Source organism: Balearica regulorum, chromosome 23 (genome assembly GCF_011004875.1).
Source record: "Balearica regulorum gibbericeps isolate bBalReg1 chromosome 23, bBalReg1.pri, whole genome shotgun sequence".
NCBI lineage: Eukaryota > Metazoa > Chordata > Aves > Gruiformes > Gruidae > Balearica > Balearica regulorum.
Window position 1 is genome coordinate 1,193,380 of NC_046206.1, and position 24,132 is coordinate 1,217,511.

General features: G+C 43.2%; 1 protein-coding gene across 1 annotated transcript; it reads right to left on the bottom strand.

The window, feature by feature from the left end:
• Positions 1-24: 24 nt before the first annotated feature.
• On the bottom strand, positions 25-16,565 carry POU2AF1 (POU class 2 homeobox associating factor 1). Its single transcript, XM_010310479.2, has 5 exons — positions 16,450-16,565; positions 4,329-4,456; positions 3,566-3,608; positions 3,204-3,475; positions 25-2,304 (listed from the first exon to the last, which is right to left on the bottom strand). The coding sequence occupies exons 1-5, from the start codon at positions 16,463-16,465 to the stop codon at positions 1,993-1,995; spliced, it is 771 nt and encodes a 256-aa protein (XP_010308781.2). The 5' UTR covers positions 16,466-16,565; the 3' UTR covers positions 25-1,992.
• Positions 16,566-24,132: the final 7,567 nt, after the last annotated feature.

Sequence of the window (24,132 nt, forward strand, 5' to 3'; positions counted from 1 at the left end):
GGAAATAAAACACTCTAGGCATAGTAAAGTTACTGTAGATCTTTATTGAAAAAGATTTTGTCTTTTTCTAACCAGAACAACCCAGAAAGAAATTCTGAAACAGTTCATCATTGTTTTATATCCACACACAGAATTTACATACATTGGAGTAAAAGAAATTTAAAAGCAGCCTTAGCAACCACAGGCTTGATTCACAACTGCATTATCCCAGTTTTACCTACTGAATGTCTCTGTACTTATAAAACTGGAGTAAGCAGTGGTGAACTAAGCACCTTCTAATTAATTTCTTTGCTGGGTTTTTCTGCAAATGTAAGCCACTAATTTCAATGCACCTGAGCTACTGCTATTTTCAAACAACTTACATAATCTATTGCTGATGTCTTCCAGATTTGTCAATATTAAATAACAAAATATACTTTGAAAGTCCTGAAGACTTTTGACGTGAGCTTGCAAACCTCATTCAGGCATAAACTGTAAGGTCACTTGAAATATTGCCTGGGTGGCAACTAGAGCGCTGGACACCAGGTAATGAACAGTGCAATAAATTATTTTGCAAATTAGTCTTGCAAATAATAAAATCATTTAAGGATCCTGGGCTTTAGAAAGCAGAAAAACCCAGAGAAATTGTGTTCACCAGCCAAGAGTCCCTTGTTTATTAAGAAAACAACAAACAGAATTAGAAGGGGATGTATCTTCTGCAAATGTATTTGCCTGTGGCATGGCAATCCTGAAGAACAACAATAATATTTACAGTTGCGCCAGAGGAAAAAGTAAAGCTACTCATTCTCCAAGCAAAAAAATCAGAAAGCTATAAAGAAAATGTGTGCACCTGTGGGCCTGGGAGGCTACAGCACAGAGAAACTTTCCATAGCAGTAAGGCACAAGAGAGGTCACTAAGGTTCCCTGGCTCAGCACATCACCGACTTCACATTCAAGTGCTACAGAACAAACAAAAGTATTGCTGGCTAACAGTAACACCATGAATTGCTTGTTAGACTGAAGTCCAGATTTTGGAACACCCTGTCTTCTCAGTGATCTCCTGATACGGAGCCAAGTCTTGCAATCCTGACTCAGGCAAAACTCCCAGTGACTTCAGTGGGACCAGGATCTGTCCATTGGTAGAACACGCAGGATTACCAGCCAGCCACTAAATCAGCCCCCCATCTCGAAGGTGGATATTTTAGAGTCCAAAAACATTCTGCAGCTGAAAGACTGTGACTCCAAACCACTGTCCCACACCTACATGGCTATCTTCCAGCGGCAGACAGAGTGAGACCTTCAAGTTACACCTTTGTGTGAACTCAAACATTTCATCTAGGCCATTTTGTGTTGCTCTGTAAATAGGGATGTCTAACTGCACTGGCGTCTAGTTCAGCTGTATTGATTTTTTTGTCTTCAGACTAATGCACCTACCTGCGCCAGCAGAACAAAAGTACGCTTTACATTTTCCTATTTTCCAAAGGGGTCGTTCAATTTGGGAAAGAAAAAAAGACAATTTAGGCCCCAAAAATGTTTTCTAATGGCCTAGATCAGGCTCCGTGGACAGGACAAAGACACACACACACAAGGCATTGACATTGAACTCTGGAAAACAGTCCTATTGAACTAGGTCTTGCCAATGTTTAGAGGGAAGTGTACCCTTACCAAATGCTACAGCTGGCCACGGCTACACTATAGTACCTGAATTTGAGACCATGCCCCGTGTCTGAGGAAAGTCACCTCGTGCTGCTGCTGAGCACAAGAACTATGCGGTATCAAAAGCCTGCCTGGGAGCGGCAGCAGGAACCGTAACAGCAGAGAAGTCTTGTGCTGGGCCCCAGGACAAAGCAAGTTTCACACAACACGTAAGTCATGGTGTGCTAGAGGTGGACACCAAAATCACAAGTAAAGTCCTCACCCCGCCCCCCAGCCTGCTTTTCCTCTGTACTCAAAACTCATTGTGGTGCCAAGTGGAGTATTGAGTAGGTGAGAATCAGGCCCCAGATGTGCAACTTAAAGCCCTTCAACAGAGAGAGCATGGTTTAAAACATACGTATCATTGTCTTCATCTTCTAGAAGAAGCTTCTCAATGGGCAGCGTGCCGATGACTCGTCTGGCATCCTCCAGCTCCTGTGGGGCTGGTTCAGGGATGGAGATCGGCAGGGGCACAAACTGCGGCCCGGGAAGCGTGGAAGAAGCTGGCTGGTACTGCAAAGTGGAGGCTGGCAGTGCAGAGAGGGGCTGTGCCCATGGGAAGTATGTGAGTGGTGGCTGCTGGTCTGTCACCTCGAGCTGAGGCACTACGGCGGGGGTGGTGCTTCGGGGCTGTTAGAAGGGAAATAAATCAAAATAAAACAATTGGCCAGGTGGGGTGGGGGAAGGACACAAAACAACAGACTAAGGATGCTCAGTCTCACTTTTAACATCCCTTTTCCTGTCTCTCTGGGTAAAGCGTTATACTGAGCGTGATACTTTTCCCACGCTGGCTCCCATGAGAGTGGTGGCTGTGGGTGTCCCAGGTGCTTGCTGACATGAGTGCGAGCTACTGGCAAGTTCCCTCCAGCTTTCTGTTCCCACTCCCACCCTCACTGTAAGCCCATGAGACAGTTACACCCTGTGCTGAAAACTGCGCTCTTTGACAGGCTCTCTTGCAAGGGAAATGCAAGAACTTTGCTGCCGCAAGGCTGAAGGCAGCTGATTCTGGCCTCTGCGACAGTCCGTCCTGAGCAGCCCGTCAGCCAATGCAGAGCCACGTTTGAAATAATCGCCCTTCCTCGCCAGCGAAGGCCGCAGGACGCAGGCAGGGGCCTTTGCTGATTTGGGGCGTCACTTTCAGCAGCTGAACTGCAATATTAAGAGGAAAATCAGCTCCTGGAGTTCAACTGAAACAGAATTCTCTGCCTTTCTCCTCTAAGGAAGAGCAAAGCATCTTGGGTCAGCCAAACAGATTTTGTCCAGCTTGAAACCAAGTGTTCTACGTTTACATGCTGTTTTGGCCTTGCTCTTTCATCTTTCATCGACTACAAATTTTTGTCCTGCTCAAACCACACTAACGTCCAGCACAGTGCAGGCAGGGCCAGTGCTAGAACAACTATGTGTCATAGCTGCAGAAACACGCAACATTATAGTAAGTAAATTATCCTAATTACGTCCAGCACTCTCCATGGCTCTGGCTGGAAGGTGGGGAAATTGCTGTCATTCACACTTGGGTATTTTTGACTTACTGCAAAATTGGTGATCAGTGGTTGAGAAGTATAAGTCAGAACAGATGAAGGTCCAACCAGTGTGTAACTGGGACACATCGGCTGAACATACATATCTGCTGTGTACGGACAGCTGACCCCTTCGTGGGACACATAATCAGGGTAAGTGGTCCACTGAGTTAAAGGCTGTAAGGATGTGGGAGAGGGCTGGGAGATCCAGCCAGAACAGAGTGCTCCTTCATCTGTGACAGGCAATGAAGAGGCAGCAACGTCCATATCAATGCAAGGCTGGCCTAAAAAACAGGAGAGGATTAAAGCCCAGTTCAGCATAGCCTTCCCTGCAGCAGGGCTGACAAACACTTAGAAAGTCAGGGAAACATTACCCATTGGTGAATAGGAAGGAAGAGGCTGATGGGGCAAAACGACCTAGAGGAGAGAAGAAAAACATCCAGAGATTAAGACCATGAGCATTAAATCCAATCCCCTCTGAGAAGCACTGAGGGACAGACCATATTGGCTATTATCAACTGATTATCAGCTACTACTTCAATGTCCGTGCCTGAACGTTCCCACCTGCCTCTACAGAAGGGCTGCAAGAACCGAGCCTGTTCAGCCAGTACGGATAATCCCAGCCCTGTTCACGGGCCTAGCCAAAGTCCACAAGCCCCTTCAGTTCAAGGGGGCCTTAAACAGTATTTAAACCTTGTGTTGCAGAGGGAATTCCTCTTCAGAGAGGAGCCAGTCAATCTGCTTCCTCCTGGGAGGACAGATAGAGGTAGGGTGAAACTAAGAAGCAGATAGCCAAAGATGGCTCCGGCTGTTCTCCTTTTGTGCTTGTAAACAAGCTGCTTAACTTCCAAGCCGCCTTCTCTTCCTAGGAATTAGATCCTGCCAAGTGCAAAGCACTTTTGCCCTTCCATTAAGTCGATGGTGATTGAAGGTGCTCAGCACCCTAAAGGCACTCCACCTAAAGTAAAGATATATTTAATGATATCTCCAGGTAACGTGAGGCAGCATTGCCTTCAAAATGCTTTAGAGATGCAAAGATTTCTTTCGTTGCCAAAGTATTGCCAGCTGGTGCCAGAGCTGGTCAATCATTTAGCTATTGGGGAAGAATTTTCCGCCTGTGTTTGTTTTTTCTCCTACCGTTGTAGCTGCCGTTGCACTGGCATTATGAACATTTCCCCGTTTCCTTTTCAATAGCTCCTTCACTGGCTCTTTGACGCGGACACCTTGATAGGGGCGAGGCTGCGGCTGCTGTTCTGGAGCAGAAGCTGAGAAAAAAATAATAAATGCAGGTGACATTTATTTTCTTTTCCTGCTATTTGCCAGAGCTAAAATCCCCACGGCAGCCTGCTTGTCTGCAGGCTGTACTAGTCAACGTGGCTGGAGTCCGGACTCAAACATACTCTTCCTTAGCTAATGATGTCTTTTGGCCCATACGTGACGTCAGATGGCACAGGCCTTCTCTCTACCTTTGCTGCATGGATGTTGCGATCACGCAGATGGATCATGAGGACAACCTAACCTGACATAAGTATGCTTGCAATTCCCTCCAGCTGAGAAACTCAACCCCCCCTTTTTTTTTTTTTTTTTTTTTTTTGGCAAAAGAGCATTCGTACATAATTCACGGCAGGAGAGCTTGCACAGGCCTTGCAGCCCGGGTGGTCTGGACGTCGGAGCTGGTGGTTTCCCTGCCACACTGGCAGGTGCTTTTATACTCTGCGGGAGCCGTGCCCTGTTAGGCGCAGGGCGTAATGAACATGTTCTGTTGAATCAATAGGCACATCACTCTAAACATTTATGAAAGCCAGGGAGGATGTAGTAGGAGGAAAAGGGGTTGCTGCTGTTACACAGAGGATAGTACTCCATTCCTAAAAGCAATGGCTATCAACAGACCTCCCCTTCCATTTGGGGTTATATTTTATACATGTGCGAAAAGAGAGTAGTAGTGGTGAGCCACACACTCTGAAGGGAGATGAAAAAGGGCACCCTTCTTCAAAACTTACCAACTAGGTAGACAAAAATCAAAGCCAGAGAAAAGCAACAAACAAATGCTGGGTTTCCTCAAACTGTCTCTAGACTAAACCTTTCATTCTGCTGTCTTCAGTGAGGTTCCAGTGTGTTAATTTTGATGTTCTACCTCCCCCCCCCCTTAATCCCTGAGCCTGAAATTCTGTTTTCTTTAGGCTTCTGACAAAAATTGTGTGTATATTTCTTTCCTCCTGACTTCACTTGTGAGTATCTGCTTTATGTTGCTTCAGTGCCCCCGATCTGCAGTGCAGTGATTTACACCCACTTGGAGGACAAATCAGACTGAGTATATGCAACAGACATATAATACAGTTTGGTTAGTAGATATCTAGCCTATGACATAACATAATTGCTGGCCAGGTAGATACATAAAGTAGAGATTAGATATTCAGGAGAAATATTTTATATTCTGTACTTAGACACAAGCTATAAACTCAACCCAAAGTAGAATAGCACCCTCATTCGGAAAGCCATTTAACTCATCACCAGTTTGACATGCATACCTCACAGCTTTTGAGAACAGGCAGGTATACCTAAGCGCCGTCCCGGACCAGAGTCGTGTTTCTGTTCCAAACAGAGCTTTGCTCATAGCCTGGCCAGGAGGCTTATCCCTTAGCGAGCTGGGACGTGACACAGCTTTGCAGGCAGTTATCTGGAAACACATCTCAGCGTTTATGCCCATAAACTCTGATCCAATTTGAAAAGTAAAGCTTACAGCCAGCTGAAAAGGCGTATCAAAAAGTCTTGCAACAAGTGGAAGTAGAGGAAGCACAGTTCCTCATAAACTGATATTATCAACCCATATTTTACATGAAGTATTTGGAGGCAATTCATAGCAGAAGGAAACCATAGGATATCAAAGCTCATAGAGGCCTGATATTTGTAAAGCCACTGATGGGCAGGTAGCCACTGCTGCTCTTTTTACTGCACTTTGATTTGTAAATATGCTAATTGATAAGTTTCCACTTCTAAAGATCGCAACTGGCCTTTGGTTTTATGAAGTCCAGGTGGATATCCAGCTCAAATTGTAAACTTGAAATATTCTTCCACCCAGGAAACATCTATTCAGATTTATATTCTGTGCTTCACATCACCAAAGAAGATGAATCATTTTACTTCTGATCATCTCTCCCAGTTACATGCAATTATGTGCAAAATGAGATGTTTCTGTTACACCTTACTGGGGAGAGAAGAACTGAGTCTAAACACAGACATTGTAAGTCAACTTCAAAAATTTTTTTAACAGAATAAACATGTCTGCTTTAATTTCTTTTTTTAAAAAATGAACTACTTATTTCCCTTCAACTTTGCTCTACCATTAACTCTTTCTGACTCACTACATACCATTTAATCATGAAACCTCACTCGACCATTATAAATATTTTGGGTACCAGATAGCACTACATTTATGCATTGAACTGTTGTCTTTTTTTACCTTTATGCATACTGGGAAAATACTTCTCTTTACAACAGTAGCTGAAGAAAAAAATGATTTTTCAACCTTTTCCTGATCTACCATTGCTTTCTGTGGACATTCTTTGTGGAACTTTAAAGCGGGTTACTTGCATTCCCATGAATCCTCTGGCTTTGGAAATGCAGTTAACAAAGACAATTAAGGTCACTTTAATTCTGCATACAAGCATCCACAAGGGCTTTTAATATAGTTCACATTTTGCTCTTTAAATTTAATTGGTATTAATTTGAGTGCAAAAAATCGTGCTAAAAAGTGCTGTGGTATGAGCTGTACTGAGAGCTCTGAGAAGGAGCTAAATACGAGACAGGAGGTCTGCAATAAACACCATCACAAAGGTGCTTTCTTGGTCTTATAAGCAACATATTTACATTTAGAAATTATTTATTTATACTTTACTGAAGAGTTCTTCAGAGTCAGACATTGCTGCTGCTGTTTATGTCGCGTGAAAACATCAACTCCACCAAAGCAAATAGCTCTGCTACAGATTGCATGAGCGGCCGAACTGTACCTCTTGGGTAGTATCTTATCCCTGAGTCATCACACCGATTTCAAAGGGCCTCCTTGCAGAATTAGGGTGGGGGAAGTATGGCAGTTTCTGGCTCCAGGTTTGGGGGATGGGAAAGAAGAAATTTACTGTAAAAGCTGACAAATATACCTATTCAAAGTTTCCGGTGTAAGCAGAGTAACCAAAAAAGAAAAAAGGGGAAAAAAAAAACCAAAAAGAATAAAAAAACACCAAAGTCTGCAGAACGTATTTCGGTTCCCCCAAGCTGACCTCCAGAAATAAAAATAATGTTAGCACAGCTGCTTTTCCACTGTTGAAGTGTGTACAAGGTCTGAGCATTACAGACAAACCACAGCAAAATGACTTTTGTCTTCAGTGTACAATTCCTCATAAAGCAAAAGAAATACGATAAATTTAAAGATAAAAGCATCTTGAGAAATAACGACAATTAAAATATCCATGTAAAGGAAGTACTTGGATTTAGTAGTCTCCAACTCCTTATACCAAGGAGGTACACCAATGTCTGCAGGCCCAAATTCCATTCAAACAAATAAAAGGAATAGCAGAACATGTGCTCAAGTGCCCACTGTGTTCTAGCTCGGCTTATACAGTTCAAGGACCACAGAACAGCCATATGTTGTTCCTTAATAGGCACTGGATCTTGATTTGCAACTGCTCTCTGAAGTTGGAGCAGTACATAGCATCAGAAGTCAAGAAAGAAGGAGTCTAATCCAACCACTAGGAAACTTTGCAATAGTTTCTACATGTAAATACATTTTAGCTCATTGCAATGCTTTTGTCGGGCTGCCTTACAAATCCACGGTGTGTGTATAAGCTCAGGCTCCTTTCATCAATGTTATCACTTACTGTATTTGTTGAATGTTGGCAAAAGCCTAGCACAAACCTTGAAGACTTTTGAGTAATCTTTCAAAGTGGCTGGATAACACAACTAATGAAAAATCATAGGTACCAAATGCAGCAGTCCCACCAGCTCTAAGTATCAAGTGACGACAGAAGAAAGCCCATAATGATGTTTGATCCCAGACCACGCTGCAACTCAGCCTGAACGTGTTCAGACTGCATAGACAAGGTTGAAGGCTGCCAATTTCAGTGGACTCCGGACGAAGATTTGAGAACCCCATTAGTGATGTTGTTAAGGTCAACACACTCATCTCTCTACATTGATTATGCCTCTGCCAATTGGTTTGCACCTAGGAAAAAAGATGTAATTTTTTCTGCTGAGCATGAGTCCAAGTTGTGCTGAACACAGCAGACATAGCCAATGGGGATCTTGCTGTTTGCTTTCGGGGAGCGGCTCCAACCCCAGCTCATAGGCCGAAAAGAGCTTCAGGAACATGCTTCACAAGACCCCTTGCCCAAGATGAGCAAAAAGTTGAGCAGACTAATGTGTTGGGCAGTAATCCTATAAACCATGTCCTTCAGTTGTTTGTGCTTTGGAGACCTGAGAGATGTCGCAGCATCTAGTGCAACAGTCAACGGTATCCCATTTTTGTATGGTATTTGTCATCCCCAGATTTTTGTCAGTACAGTACCTATATGCAGATGCAGTCTTTTAAAAGACATCTGCTTCTTACTAATGTCCATGAAATGCTGGTGTGAGTAAAAGATGAGACAGGGAAAGCATACCAAGACATTGCCAAACAATTAAATCAAGCAACTTCAAAATGCATCTTCCTCCACATTTTTATTTAACCATTGCTGAAATTTGAAGGAAGATAATGACAAAACAGCTGTTGGAAGACTGCAAGTATTGAAGCATGACAAGTTTCAGATCACTAAACTTCTTATTAGCACCACTAGCCTTCACACACATGTGAGCTGCAGATCAGTTTAAACTTTCATCCTTTCAAACAAGTCAGAATGATTTCCCATCAGGCCAATTTTCAGTCTGAAATACATTGCTAATCTTTAAGACCAAATGACACACTTGTCACTGTTTCAGAAGATTTACTGTTTCTTTGCTCACACACTGACATGTGATAAGCTTATCAATTGATCAGTGTTAACAGTGTAAATATTTGTCTCTTCTTTCACCTCCAGTATAATAAAAAATTGAAAAGAAACACAATAGAAAACGTTTTCTCATTTGTAGTAACACCAGAAAGCAAACAGTAACTCTTGAATAACAAAAAAAATTTAGATTTCAATTAACAAATAGTGAGTTTCTGGACTGGATATTAAAGACCAAATTACATTAGGCAGCTGCTGACATTTTTATTGTACACAGTGAACTTTGGCTAATAAAAAGAAAAGAGTTGCTTAGCTTTATATACACTACTTGGATGCTAAGACTCCAATCACAACCTTTTTACAATAAGACACCAAAGCCCATTTATCAAGGGACTATTTCATCATGGTTGTCTGCATTTTACATTGACTTCAGATATAGAACCCTACAAAATTATTTCTTTAAAGTATTAAAGCTAGTAATATGATTTTGGGTCTGTTGCTGCTTTGGGAATGAATCGTGTGATCAGAGCTGACATCAGAACTGAAATGGCTGCTTTTATGACATTGATAATGTTCCACAGTACATCATGGATCACTGCGGAAAGCACTTGGATAAAATGCAGCTCTTACAGCTAGGCAGGCAATCCTTTGTATGAGAAATATTTCATCAGCTCCGCTTACATTTACAGCCAGCCTACCTAACCATTCATAGTAGGGGATCAGCAAGGAGAGGCAAGGAAATCAAAGGCCAGTTCTTAGCTCTGCCGGGATCCCTGTACAAAGTTGAGGGAAGGGTCACCCAAGTGGTAGATCTGCAAAGTTACTCAGCTGCCCAAGGAGAAGTGCTTTAATAGAACCGTCGGAAGCACTTTTGAGTGGTTTTAGAAATCCTTGCAAAGGAGGATCTGCAGTTCTTAGGCAGTTGATTCCCTTTGAAAACTCAGAACTTTACAAATCTATACAACCAGGAGAAAAGCAGTCCTTATTCCTTTTGGCTTTCTTGCGTTTCTACTGCTCTTACAACAACCACCTGCCAGTCCCCACAGGGGTATTGAGGTGGTGCTGGAAAGGTAATCCAACTGCAGCCCTTCTCTGGCAACCGCCAGAGCTTGGATGCTTTGACTCTAATCACACCACCAGTACCCACTTATGGAAGGCAGTAAATAGTGTAATATTTGTCCAGGTCTCTGTGCTCCCTCAACCATAGCCATCCAGCTGGGAGTCAAAGTACATTGCAGAATGAGAGTTCCCCGGTCATGACTGGAGAAGATGAGCCTTGTCCCTATTTACTGGCTAAGTACACAGTTTTCCTCAATATGTTACTAAGAGTGAAAAAAGAGAGTGATCTTTCTTTGTCTCTGATTTGTGGCAAGTCCAGGGCAGGGAAGCAAAGCACTGAAATTCATTTAACTGTCCAAAAGCCCAGACAGTAACATGACAGGGAGCCACTCAGGAGAAAGGCTGTTCATTTCAACTTCATCCCCAGCCTTCAGCATCCTCCAGGGTGTGTCCCCTTTTTAACTGATCCGATCAAAGTGAAACACTCCGAAGTGCCCCATCTGCAACTCGTGCCCTTGGAAACAAAAGTCAGTTATTTCTACCAAGATCCATCTTAGCAAGTTGCATTGGTGGTAACAGGCTCGAGTGGGTAGTAAGTACCGAGTCCTTGGGACCTGGCCTAAATTGACTAATACAGACCTGAGTAATACATTCTCTGGCTGGCCCTGAGAATGAAAAACCTGCCATACTGTGCTCGGACACAGAATCACGTGTACAGCATTGCCAAATGAATAATGAAACAACTCAGAAAACATTTATCTGTATTCCATTTGGCTATTGCTTGCTTCGTTATCTTGTCGGTAGCCTTTCCATTTGAAATGATATGTCTTGGGCCCCCAGGTTTGCACGTCAAAGTCCATTTCAAGGGCTGAACATGCAGCTCATTTTGTGCATCTGACACATCCCAAATCTCCTTTGAAGCGTTACCATTATTTTTTGTAGACAGCCCTGACAAGGGAAACTGGAATGGTTTATTTTCTATACTGTTTGTTCCACTATAGGTGGGTATTTCAATAAAGATTTAGTTAAAGGCAAACACTAAGAAAACATCTGGGCAGAGAATCTGCTCTACAATAAAGAACTCAGAGCATGAGCAAAAGAGCTGAGTGATGGTTCATTGCTCAGCATAAGGAAATGGACTTGGGAGGGTTCTGAGCTTAATTAAATCAATAGACTAAATATTTCGCTTGCTTACCAACAACTCAGTACAGGATTTGACTAGGTCTCTTTCTGCTCTCTCACTTAGCACTGTAACTACCAAAGTCAGTGAAACATACTCGTTTGACAGTAGTTTATTTCAGAATTATACCCAGTGTCTTTATTTTCAGGCATTTATCTGCACTTGGAAGATTGACAAGAATCAAATTAGCCTTGGATTCTAGCAGATCCATGTGCCCTCGTACCCTGCCTGCACCATTCTTGGGGGCACAGTATGCTTTTGACTACTGTCCTTTTTAAAAGAAGTCTCCTTCACACCTCTGGATGATCTAAATGAGTGGAAGTTAGGAGAGCACTGTGCAGAACCTACATTCTGTTTCAACACAAGGAAAGCCTTGCAGACTGGCAAACAAAATGTTAACTTTGTATTTTTCCACCTAGATAGAAAAAAAATCAAGGGGAGATCTGAAGACACTGGGGAAACAACATGAAAGGCTGGCTAGTAATCCCTGCTGAAGAAAGGAAAAGAAAGGAAAAGAAAGGAAAAGAAAGGAAAAGAAAGGAAAAGAAAGGAAAAGAAAGGAAAAGAAAGGAAAAGAAAGGAAAAGAAAGAAAGGAAAAGAAAGGAAAAGAAAGGAAAAGAAAGGAAAAAAAGAGCTTCCAAGTGCCAAATAGGAGTTGGACTCATTGGCCATGCAGCAGTGAGGGCTGCTGAAAATTACCTGTTTCAGAACAAGAGAACCCCTATTACAAAGGGGAAGCTGAGATAGACAGAAAGTGTCTTAACCATAAGTCTCACCCGCACATCCTAATTCCTCCCAGCCCATAATACTCTTTCCATTTTAGTAATGCAAGCTTTCCATTTAATTGCTTATGTGGTCATTCGTAGAGCCTGACACCTGCTTTGTAAAGCATGGATGGGCTCAACTTTCATACTATCCATCTTTCCCAGTGGGGTTTTACCAAAATTAAAACTCACAAGGTGCAGCATATTGCAGTTTCACCTCTCAGTCTCATTATCTGATACTTTCAGAAAAGCTGTATAGAGCCCCACATCTGTTGTGGGCAGAAAAGGCTTTATGCACTTAAAAAGTATGTGGTAAGAGATTTTCAAAGGTGCAAATTCCCAGATCTGAGTTGCATGGGAATCCAAGCAATCAGTGGAACAGCTGAACAGCTGAATGTCTGCCTTACATGCAGAAGTCCCATGGGACTGCAACAGGAGTTGAATGTCCAAAGCATTTTGACCTAGCCTTAAGCATCACCTAAATGTGAAACTCTTGTAGAATTTCAACGTGCTCGCATACCCTCTCACAACAGAAACCATTTGTGCGAAAGGTACGTTTGTTCTATTTTCAAAATACAACATGATAAAGACACACAAGAGGAAAGTGGCTGGTGCTACCCATTAGAGATTTCCCATCCCTGAAGGGCTGCTGGGCTGCAGAGCGGGCCTGCTTCCATTCAGCAGAATCCTGCCAAAAGCCGGGAAGCCCCGACCAGTCACTTCACTTCTACCGTGGGAGGGGATGCTTTCAGGCTGAGACACTCTCTGGGGTTTTGCTGAGCGGAAGCTCTGGGCCCCACTCCTGCAAAGAAACGCACTGTGCCGTGACCCTGAGGGAACGATTTCCAGTGCGCAGGGCCAGCCATGCGAGACTCCCTGGAGGGCAAAAGCCTCTGACCATAGCAGGTGAGGGCAAGGTCTGTTAGCTTGCCTTCTCTTCCTGCAGGGCCTTCTACAGAAGGGTCCCCTGAAGAAGCAGGAAACTGCCCCTCAGAAGGTGCCCATGAGAAATGCCCTCTGGTGAGGTCACACCTATTTAAATGAGCTCTTGTGTCACACTCAGGCTTTCAGTTTGGGAGAGTTTTTTGTTCTTTGGCTTTTTGTTGTTGTTGTATTTTATTTTTACATCTGGGGAAAACGTATGGAAATGATACCATTTGTTTTAAAACCTTCTATTTTGCTAAAACCCAATTTTAATCCAAATCAAGGTGTCCTGATGGAAGAGGTTGCCAGGACTTCTAGGTAGTGTCCTCTCACACAAGTACAGATAGAAAAAAAAAATTTCTGCCTCTGCCTTTGCTTTCAAGCTGACACTGCATTTGACCAGAATTGCAAATGCAGCTCCAGCCAGGGAACCAGCTCGGTACCAGTAAGACAGGAATGCCTGAGCATCCACTATGCCTTTGCTTCCTCCAGCAACATAATGGTACATAACCTACTCATATCCCCATATTCCCTAGTCATTCTGCTGTTTAAGCATGTAAAGTTGGACTTAATACTTGTCTTGTTCTTTAATCCGGTCTCCTCCAGAAACCAGGTCCGTACTATGAAATTTGCCAAGAGGCCTTGGGAAATTAAATGACTGACTCCAGTTGACTTTCACTGGCACTGGAGTTTGTGCCTCCGTTTGTCTTCCTTCTGGCCCAGTTATCGCAGCACCCCTGCTGTCTCTGACAGATCCCAAGCGGGATAAAGGTCTCTTTTACATGTGCCCCCGTACATGGTCGTATGCCTCTCTAGGCTGGTTACTCCATAATACGGCAGCTTAGACCGCAGGGAAGTAATTTACCTGCAGAGTGAGAAACATCAAACCCTGCCATCCGTGCCTGGGAGCGCATGGCTAGGTGTCATTCACCTGCCTGCCTGGCAGCAGGTGTGCAAAACAACACAGTTGCCCTTGCCAGGATTAGAGCCATCTGTTTCTACACCAAATATGGGATGCTTTGTCCCATACTCGGGCAAAAGCTTCACCCACTCCTCAGAAGCTCCCCGCAGACTTACTGCCTGTCTGTCCAGGATGCCCTTTTGCCAGAACACTGAAGTAACTCATTGTAGGTGCACTGAAACTCTCTGCACGGCTGAGGAAAGCTTCTCCTATTTCCTAGGTAGGGAGCAGAGCAGAGTAGGGCTTCTATGCTCTCACATTAGCCTGGGGCTCGTGCAAGCACACACCAAGTTCCCTGGTCATCCATGCTACCTCTGCATCAATTTCTACTTTAGAGCAGAGCCAATGGCTTGCATGTGGGCACCGGGACATCCATGTGGTCACAGGTGGTTTGAACCAGATGGTGCAGGAAACTTGAGGCCACAGCTGGTCACACTAACAGGAAATATAGGTGCACCAGAGACACCAAATGGAGACTCACAGAGACACTGAGGAGTCTAACTTCCACTGAAGCGTTTGGGACTTGGCACCTGAATACCTGTACTGATCTGAGCAATCTACCTACAGTTGCACAAGGGGTCTCCAGTAGAGCAGGCAATTGCACCCAAGCTGCCTGCGTCCCAGTCATCAGAATACTCTTCCTGTCTACCTTCAAAGCCAAGGCACAGAACTCATTACTCTAACGGTGTAGAAAAGAAGCAGGGTTAATAAGATAACAGTTCCACGTTGGAAAAAGGAACCCTAAGCATGCGATGACACAGCAAAGACAGCAAACGCCAACAGTGAGCGCAGACTCAGCCAGGCAGCCACCTACAGAAATTTCCCCTCAGCCCCATCCGCGTCTTAGTAAACATAATGCCAGGCTGCTCTAGAAACCAGCCCAGGAGTCAGAGGGAAGTCTGACCACTCCGCTGGCTGCTTCACCTGACCAGCGTGAGAAGGACTGCCTCAGGAACAGAAGGCAATTCAAGGCAGTTCCTGTGCCTCACGCAGGCTTTCAAAACAGCCAGGAAGCATTGCTTTATTAGGGGATTCAAGTCTCGAGAAGCTCAGGGGGCACGGAGGGACAAGCAGGTATTGGCCAGAAGTTGTCTTGTCTAGAAACTATCAACAGGAACATCAAGATACAGGTTTTGATTTCTTCTCATGCAGGCTTGCAATTCCTGCCTACCTTTGAAAGCACTGCACACGTCAAAGAAAAAATGTAAAGGAAAAATACCAATTCAGTTACCAATTCCGTTCTACCTAAAACGTTGGGTTGTTAGTATTGCTTTGTCATTGCAGAAAACACCCCCCCAAACAAACCATTAATGGACTTTTGAGATTGAAGACTAGATTCAAGGTTTGGATCTAATCATCTTGCGAAACGCTCCACATGATATACCTAATGATTCTGAAAACTGCACAAGATGAAGGAGGAAACAAGGTGTGCTGCCATAGTGCTCACTCTTGCTGCTTAATATTTGTCAGAAAAATTGAAACACTGTTGAATAAGCAGTCAGAGCTTCTTGCTACAGGATGTTACAGTCTGCAGTATAATTTCACAAATATACATTTGAGCTTCCAAAGTGTTCAACTGAAAAAAGCATGAGAAACGTGTAACAGAGAAAACAGACTGAACTGCTAACAAGCTCAGAAAGGCGTATGCATAGTAAACCAACCTCTGAACAACCGACAAGCTATTGTATAAAGAAGATTAATGTTAGTTCCATGTCAGATAAGTCACTGGCAAATGTTTAAGAAATTAGCTTCTTCCGTTCAGGTATATCGTATTATTCCAGGTTAATGGAACAGGACAGTGAAATGCAAAGGATGGCAGCACAGTTGCAAAAATGAGTGTCATCTACAGATCCATAGAGTAAGAATGAAAAACTTGCAAGAAGCAAACACCTGTCTGTATTATGATCAATAAACTATTCGAACAAAGGTGGGCCAAGAGGAGTGAAATTGTCTTGAAAACAAGAAAACTGATTTCCTGTAAAGTCATAACTGCATTGCCCTCAACTGCTATGTTCCTTATCTTTTTTTATTACTTGAAAAAAGTACATATCAAAAAAGGCACAGAAATAAGATTTCTCACAGGTTTCACTTTTAAAAAGGAAAATTTTCTGGTATGTAACCACTGTAACCTTTGATATAATACCTGCATCCTGTTATTGTTTTTATGAATCATAGTCTTCCACTTGATTCATAGTGATGAATGCCAACAAAGCAGCAATGCCGCCCTGTGTTAATATCCCTGCTGGAAAATTAGCATCATGCCTTATCATTTGCCTCTCTTGAGCCACGCATCTCTTCGCGAGTATTGTCTCCCATGCTATGCTAATGCTTACTTATTCATTACAATCTGCAGCTTTTATCGCAGTTACAAAAAACAAATCAGAGCTCACTTACATTTTTGCCAGTGCATATTCTGTGTCAGGACGGAGTCTTTTTTTCTCTTTGATGAAGATAGCCTGGCTTTTTAATAGCTAATGTTTGTTTGACTCCTTTACGGGGATGTGATAACTGACTGTCAGGATGTTTCTTTCAGCTTTTTAAAAGCCCCATGTTCCCGCTGAACCCTGTGATGTCATCACATCCTCCAACCACAACCACTTCTATATTTTCCCTTGCTCTATGTTGTTCTTCATGATGCTAAACAGTTCCTCCAAGAGCAGCGAACTCTGGAAGATATTATGCACAAAAAGGCGCTTGGTATCACCTAAATGTATTCGAACAAACAATCAAACCTGGAACTTGCCACTCACGGGGCTTTTACCTTAGATTTGCAAAACTAGGTCAAAAGGTTGTGCAACAGAAAAAACACAAGGGTCTTTTAGTAAGATTTTGACCTTCTGTGGCACTAAGGGTGGTCTTGTTTTACGTAAGACAGCATTCTGCTGCTTCAGAGGGCATAAATACTGGCTCCGTATACTTCAGCTAGGCTGAACTAGCCCACACGCCGTATCTGCCTGCCCCTTTAAATGCACAACACTTTTAAAATACAAAACTTGAGTGTTTGCTCCTGTCTTATGAGAATCTCAACTCCCTGGGGCCACTAAATTTGAACTTATGAGGAAACACCTGTAAACACTTCAAGCCTCATTAAACGAGGACATCCTTCATTTAAAAAAGAAACTCTTTTTTTCTGTTTTGTTTTTATCAAAATACAACACTTCCTACCAAAGAAGAGGTGGCCCTTCCAAAATAGCTTGCAAAGCCAAAGGAAGGCTGAGACACGCTTGCTGTAGGGGCTCAAATAAGTTCTTAGCATTAACAGCAGCACCATTAGATCTTACATATTCGTACCACTGCATGAACATAATCTCTTAAACCTCTTAAAATCAGACGATCATGATGAATTTCCACAAGTAACACTGACTTAGGAGCTTCATTCCCAGCGAAGTATTTGTTGGAGGCTGCACAGTAAGTTTAGGATTCTGGCGTTCCTATCCTCCTGTTCAGTTTTGAATGACCGAATTGCCACGGCCCCAAAGTTTGCTCTCACAAATTTCTCTTCCCATAAAGGGAACAAGGCAGGACCCAGGCCAGGAGTCTAGGCCAGGAGTCTGTTAGAAGAATTTCATCCTTTCAAGGATGCCAAACACCTCTCAGGACTAGTTTCATTTTGTGAACTGTTTTGCAACATACCATTAGTGTTGCATTTAATGGAAAACCCCAGATTAATTAAATGAAGATGAATCCTTAATTGTATTCCCTCTAGTTCAAAGATTTGTCCAAAACCAAAAAGAAGCAAACCCCAAAGCAAGCAGAGTGGAAAGAAATAAGGAATGTATACCTCCATATTGCTGTCCTCCAAAACAGCACCCACCTCCTCAGTTCTCAGGCGTAAGGACATTGTTTAGCCACGTTTTGCATATCTGCATTAATGCTGACTCCCAGCCACACAGTATAATATCCTCTCTGCTGCTGAAGTGCTTAGTAATAGCAGGCAGTCTGTTAGCTACTACTTCATAGACAGACAGGTAAGCTAGAGTCTAACTCATAGCCCAACATAGTCAGATGAAGTAAGGAATAAAATTCAAACTGGCTTCAGTGGCATTTCAGTTGCACCAAAGCAGGAAGAATTTGTGGACTCTCATATCTCTGATACGAAAGCAGTATTAAATTTCTCCCTAAACTAACGGAACTTCATTTTAGAAACCTCTTAAATTTGTAAAATTAAGATAAATGCTTGTAATGCAACAGGAAATCTCTTCCTGACCAGTTACGCTCTTTAAAAGCCAGGGCCCGATCATATGTTTAGATTTACCTAAAGCTCACAGCACAAGGCAATCTCAGGAAATACTGGGAGAAGTTCCTGGAGTTTGGCTTGAGTCTGCGCAGAAAACGACGTCAGAGAGTGTTTAGAGTTGTACACTGTTGCAGGTTTCTTCTGGAGATGCCTGCATTCTGACATCACAGAGCGACTGGAAAATTGCACGGTAAATCAAGTTTTTAGGCAGGTCTTTGCCAGGAGTAAGACCCTATTTTTAAGTATGAGAACACACTCTGTGTACATTTGAGCTCTGCAGAGTAGTAAAAGCACAGTCCGAGATTTGTACACACCAGGTCTTATGAATATGTGAAGGCAGGCTGCATAATACCCAAAAGTAAATATAGAGACTCATATTAAAAGAATCTATATATGCATATCATCTCACCTTTAACTATACTTTAATCGTGTTTAGAAGAATCTGTGGATAACATTAAATCACTCAGGATTAAACTGGTTTTAAGGTCTTCATATCAATACTCTAAAAATATGAAACCAGGCAGATAAAGTCTTGTTGTAATAAACATCTAAAATGAGGAAGTTGCAAAAATGGGCATGTTTTCCACAGATAAAACAGCCAGCGCTATTTTGCTGGCTGATAATCATCCATTTCCATATTTTACACACAGTTACCAGATAAACTTTTGACATTTTGACAAAAAGTAAATGTATTAACAAGAGTAAACAAAAAGTAACTTCACAGTTATGCATTAAGATATGAAGGAGCACATGTGTGTAGCTTGGTGACCCCACACTTCAACAAGCAAAATCAAAGCTCTGTCAAACGTGAGCCTCTTCTCATTGCATGCATTTTACAGAAAAACACAATTTGGTTAAGGACCATTTTACTAATGATGTCCAAAGGAAAAGACAAAAGCAGAGAGAAAGATGAAAAACATCACTTAGCAAGTATCATAGTTGCCTGTTCCTCTAACAACTGTTTGCAAATCATGTTTCAAGTTTATAGCCTATAAATATGGCTAGAGCCTAGGCTATTGTTAGGTGATCAAACGGCACCGACAGTAGGAAGGCTTCTTTGTGGCTAGCTGTACCTTTAAGAGACACTCAGAAAATTAGCTGCAGCCTTTGCCACTAGATGACTAGATGCAAATCCAGCTGCCTCAGGTCATGCCTTGACCTGTTCACCACAAGACCAAAGCAACAAGCTCTATGTCAGGCTCCGTGTCAGAGTCAACTAAACCTCGGTTTGGCAAGGAACATCTCTGCCCCGAGTCAGGGTACAATTTCTCATTTTCCTGGTGGCAACGCTTTGAGTCACCTCCAGAAAACAAAAGATTCACAGGCAGCATTCTAATTTGGTCTGAGTGCCGCACACAGCTGTTCAAAGGATAACCTGAAATTAGCCACAAAGCACATTAGACCACCCGTGCACCAGTGCAGAAATTGTTCTCTTTAGACCTACAGTGAGATGCACTGCTCCTGAGCAGGGTTGGTGGCTCTGTACACACAAGAACCAAATCCAGGGTTGCAGCAGATCCCAGTGGATCCCTGCAGCTGAGCTCAGAAAAGGATGGTAAGGGTGGAGGGCAAGGATAATTGAAACTGCATGTGCCTTATCTCCTCTTCCAGCCAAGATGATCCAAGCGCGGAAGAAAGATGCCCAGCATCAGTCTTTCCTTCATAAAGGTATGTGAGATGTGTACTCCATCAAACAATGCTGGCTGGAAAGCCAATACGTCAGACACAGTGTTCAGAAATCTGCAGCTCCTCTGCTAGTAAATCACCCGCCACCCACCAGCAGGCAAGACTTTCCTCTGAACACTCAAAGAAATTGCGGACAAATCCATCCTTTCCTCTTTTACGTGACAAAGACTGCCTCCATCTTCCCTCCCTCCTGTGGGCAGCAGTGGATCCACCAGAATCCACTGCAAAAGGCAGAGGGTCTTACGGCCTCTAAAGAAACCTCTTGCCACTGAAGAAATGCAGATGAGCAGGACAAAGTGACTGAGAGGAGACAGTTGTTTGGTAATCTTACAGCTAAGCTCACTGCAAACACCAATTGATATATACTATAAGCTTGACGCTCCTGTTAAGGGGGAACTAAAACCAAGAACTGTGCCTACTCTGTCTAGTAGGAACTGTGGGTACTCAGTGCTGGTAGCAATGTGGCCCTGCAAGAATTTTGAGTATACAAATGATATAAAATCATAGGGATATATTATGTTTGACAATCTGACCTCATCTCTTTGATGTCGTCTTCTTCCCGGGACAGAAGTTGAGCTCATAAGTAATTTTCTTCCAAAAGTGGATTAATGCTATTGACAGATGTCCTGAGTGCTGGGTTTTGTTGTTGTTGTTGTGGAGTGTGGGGGTTTTTTTGTTTGGTTGGGATTTTTTTTTAAACATGCCAACACTAGCACTTTAATCTTGCCATACAATGTAAGAGGTATGAATATATAAATAGTAGTTTGATATTTCAGAAAGCTTTGTGGTCTGCAAATACAAACTTTTACCTTTGAGAATACAATAGCTAAATTAATAATTGGATCGCTGCCTCGCAGGTTTGAATGTTTAAAAGACAACCACACTTAGAAAAGGTTCTCATACTTCTTTCCTAATTGATCAAGAGAGAGAATAGAGAAAATGAGAAGTTGAGCCTCATTTGAGGCAACAAGATCTGACAGCTGACTGAAAAAGATTTTCCGTTTCAGATTACAAATTCTATAACCCATGTCTTTCTTTTGTAGCATGGCGTTATATGTGAAAACGTAGCAAGAAACAATCTGGGACCAAAGCCCACAGAGTATGAGTCCAGGATTCATTCCATCAAGCTTATGTAAATCACATCACCTAACAGGATCATCACACTACAGCCTGTTGAACTGTCTTGTCAGAACTGAAAGACCAACAGGCATCTCCAGAGGTCTGAGTCACCCAAGTGCAACTCACCTTCTGGGAAGTCCTTATCTCTTTTAGGAGACTACAAAGCAGTACTAGCACAATGAGGCTCCTCATTCTGGTAGTTTGATTAGGCCTCAAAAGAGTGGGATGTATGAAGGTCTAAAAAGCCTCAAAGCTAAAGTTGTTCCCCAAAGTCAAAGTCTCTGCTGGATGCAGAGATACGCCATGGCTTGCCACAAACAGTGAGAAGGCAACTGATTTCTTTGGGAACCATGAGGCACGTGACAATTACTGTGAACAAGGGCAGAGGACAATGGCAGTGAGCTTCACAGCGTATCACAACGCAGAGTGAATTTTCATGCTCTATCTACACACCGTTTACCAGAGAACAAGTCTCAAACACTTCTAAAGCTTGTTTGAAGCAGGTGTTACTTCAGTTGGGGGGGGGGGGGGGGGGGGGGGGGCGGGATTAAAAAAATAAAAAAATAAAAGAAGAAAATTGCCCATTTTCAGCAGAGGCTGAGGCTGGTGTGAAGGTTACCAGGACTCCATGAGTCACAGTAGGAGGGAGATATCATAACAACCTGATCAGATAGATTTACCAGGCAGGGCAAGAGAAACTTTTAATGGGAGGTGTAATAAATCCCAAAGACTCTCTGAATAATGCCAGAATTTACTACATGCCTCACTGAACGTGGCCTAAAAAAAAAAAAAAGACACATTTCTGATTTTGCATGGGCTCACGAAAGGGTCCGATACAGGTAGAGAAGATGGCATCTCCTGCTAGGACAGCCTGTTCCATCAGCTTTATACATTACAGGCTCAGAGAAGCATAGAGACATACTAATTTTGCAGCAACTCCCCACCAACAAATAGTCCTGTGGGGGGTTTTTTATGAGTTTGGGGGTTCTTCGGGTTTTGTTCTGTTCTTGGGAATACTGCCCTGCTAAAGAGATACACGCTGCAAGGCAGGGCCAGGAACAGAGCTGAAGAAAGAGGTATACACATCTCATCATGCAACACAGACTGAGGCAGGTATCACCTTTTTTTTTTTTTTTTTTTTTTTTCAAATACTGAAGGTAACATTGAAGTAAGCATGGTACAATAAACTCCGTGATTTTTTTTTTCTTCTTCTTTCTTTTTTTAATTTTTATATGAGCCTTACACCTCCCACTTTGCCCTCTGAAACAAGTTCTGATTCATACCTCAGCTTTGATAAGGAACAAATGATGCAGCCTTCATCTATGCTCAGCGCTAGAGATTAAGTCCTTGGGCAGCGTAAATCACCATAGCCCTCATGACCTCTCAGACAGTGAGGATCTGAACCTGGAACATTCCACATCCACTCAAGGGTTACTGCACATATTTCTTCACACAAAAAAAGTCCCATACTGATACATAACATCTGGCACAAAGGAGATGATGAAATCCTTCAGAACTACTGCACACAGATGCCTAAACGAAGCTACTTCCCTGCTACCTCAAGAAAGTCGAATTCTAGAGTAAAAAGAAAGTAAAAAAAAAACCCCAAGCCAACCATGTTTCTCACACTAAGACCATGTCTGCGCTGAGAGAGATGAGCGTTTCCCATGAACAATGAACAAGCACTTGTGTTTTCTAACACGCGTTAAGTTCTAGAACAGACCTTTCCAGGATTTCTTTGTACTTCATATTCTTTAGGAGATCATCTGGTCTGTTCCTGAGCTCCAAGACTTGGTTTACTACCCTCCAAAAAAAACCCCGAACAAATCCAAAACCATCTCACTGTTTCTTAAAGCTAAATATGCAAGCTGTTCATGGTGGTCACTCCCCCATACTCTCAGATCTATCCTGTCCTTGCTTCTCCCTTCCTGCTGCTCACGCACATGCCATGTTCAGCACCGTCTGTTTGCAGCCTACCCATTCTCCTCACTCAGGTGTTTGTCTGTGAATGAGTAGCAGTCACGTTTAGTTCAAGTTTCCGCTACTGAGTCAGGCAACAGGAACAATAGCACGTAACGCAGTCTGCGTCCGTACTGCGGCTAGAAGCGAGATGCGAACTAACCTTGACTGAGCCAGCCAGAGGACCAAGAACAGTGATGAGCCCACAAGCACAGGCTGCTGTACTTGCTTGCAAAGCCAGCCTGGACCACAGGCACGCTACTATGTAGCTAACGCACACTGAAGTCCTTGTCACTGCAGCTTCTCTCTGCAGTTACGTGTTCAAACTAGTTTGTGTGTGTCTGTGCACCTCAGACTGCAGCGCTGACAGAAGATCTTGGGTGAGCCAGCGCTGGGAGCAGTTGCACAGCCTCTCCCTTCCCCATGTCACAGAGTGGCTGCGAAAGCAGATGTTGGTAAGGGGGAAAGGAGCCGGGCATGTTCGTAACTTCCCCACCTACAGTAATACCAGTTTGGTGACGCCGGCTTCCAGAGTCGGTGCGCACCAGCACGGTGAAAACCACCCGTCCGAGCTATGTATCTGTTGAGAAATTACACACGGACCCACCCCCAAAATAAACCTGAAATTGGCAGAAATCAAAAGCAGATCTCAAATGATTCACGAAGAGAAAACAGGATTGAGAATATCATTGAACGTTACGCACTTCCATCGCACGACTGGCTCTGGAAGTTGGCAATGTGAAGCGGCAGAAAGGCTTGGGGTTTCATCAGTCCTGAAAGCGATGCGGCAGAGAGGCTCGTTCCCCGTTGCCACCGGAGCCTCGGACAGGCTCCCTTTTGCAGTGGGCCCGCAGAGAAGCCACTAACGTGCTGCGCTCAAGGCTTTGGTGCCTCTTTTGAGCCTGCTGACACAAAGCATATCCTTAAGGTCTTACCATCACATTTTTAATAGCCTCTCTTTCTCCTCACAGAAGCAAAACTAATGCACAAGGAAGACGCTGTGTAACATGAATTCAGTGATCCTTCTCACACCCTATATTCACCATTTGTAGAAGTGGGTTTCTGTCCAAATTCAC

Coding starts and splice junctions, on each gene's coding strand:
- POU2AF1 (XM_010310479.2), bottom strand. Junction 3,609..4,328: donor GTGCAACGGCAGCTACAACG/GTAGGAGAAAAA, acceptor TCTCTCCTCTAG/GTCGTTTTGCCCCATCAGCC. Junction 2,305..3,203: donor CACTGATCACCAATTTTGCA/GTAAGTCAAAAA, acceptor CCCTTCTAACAG/CCCCGAAGCACCACCCCCGC.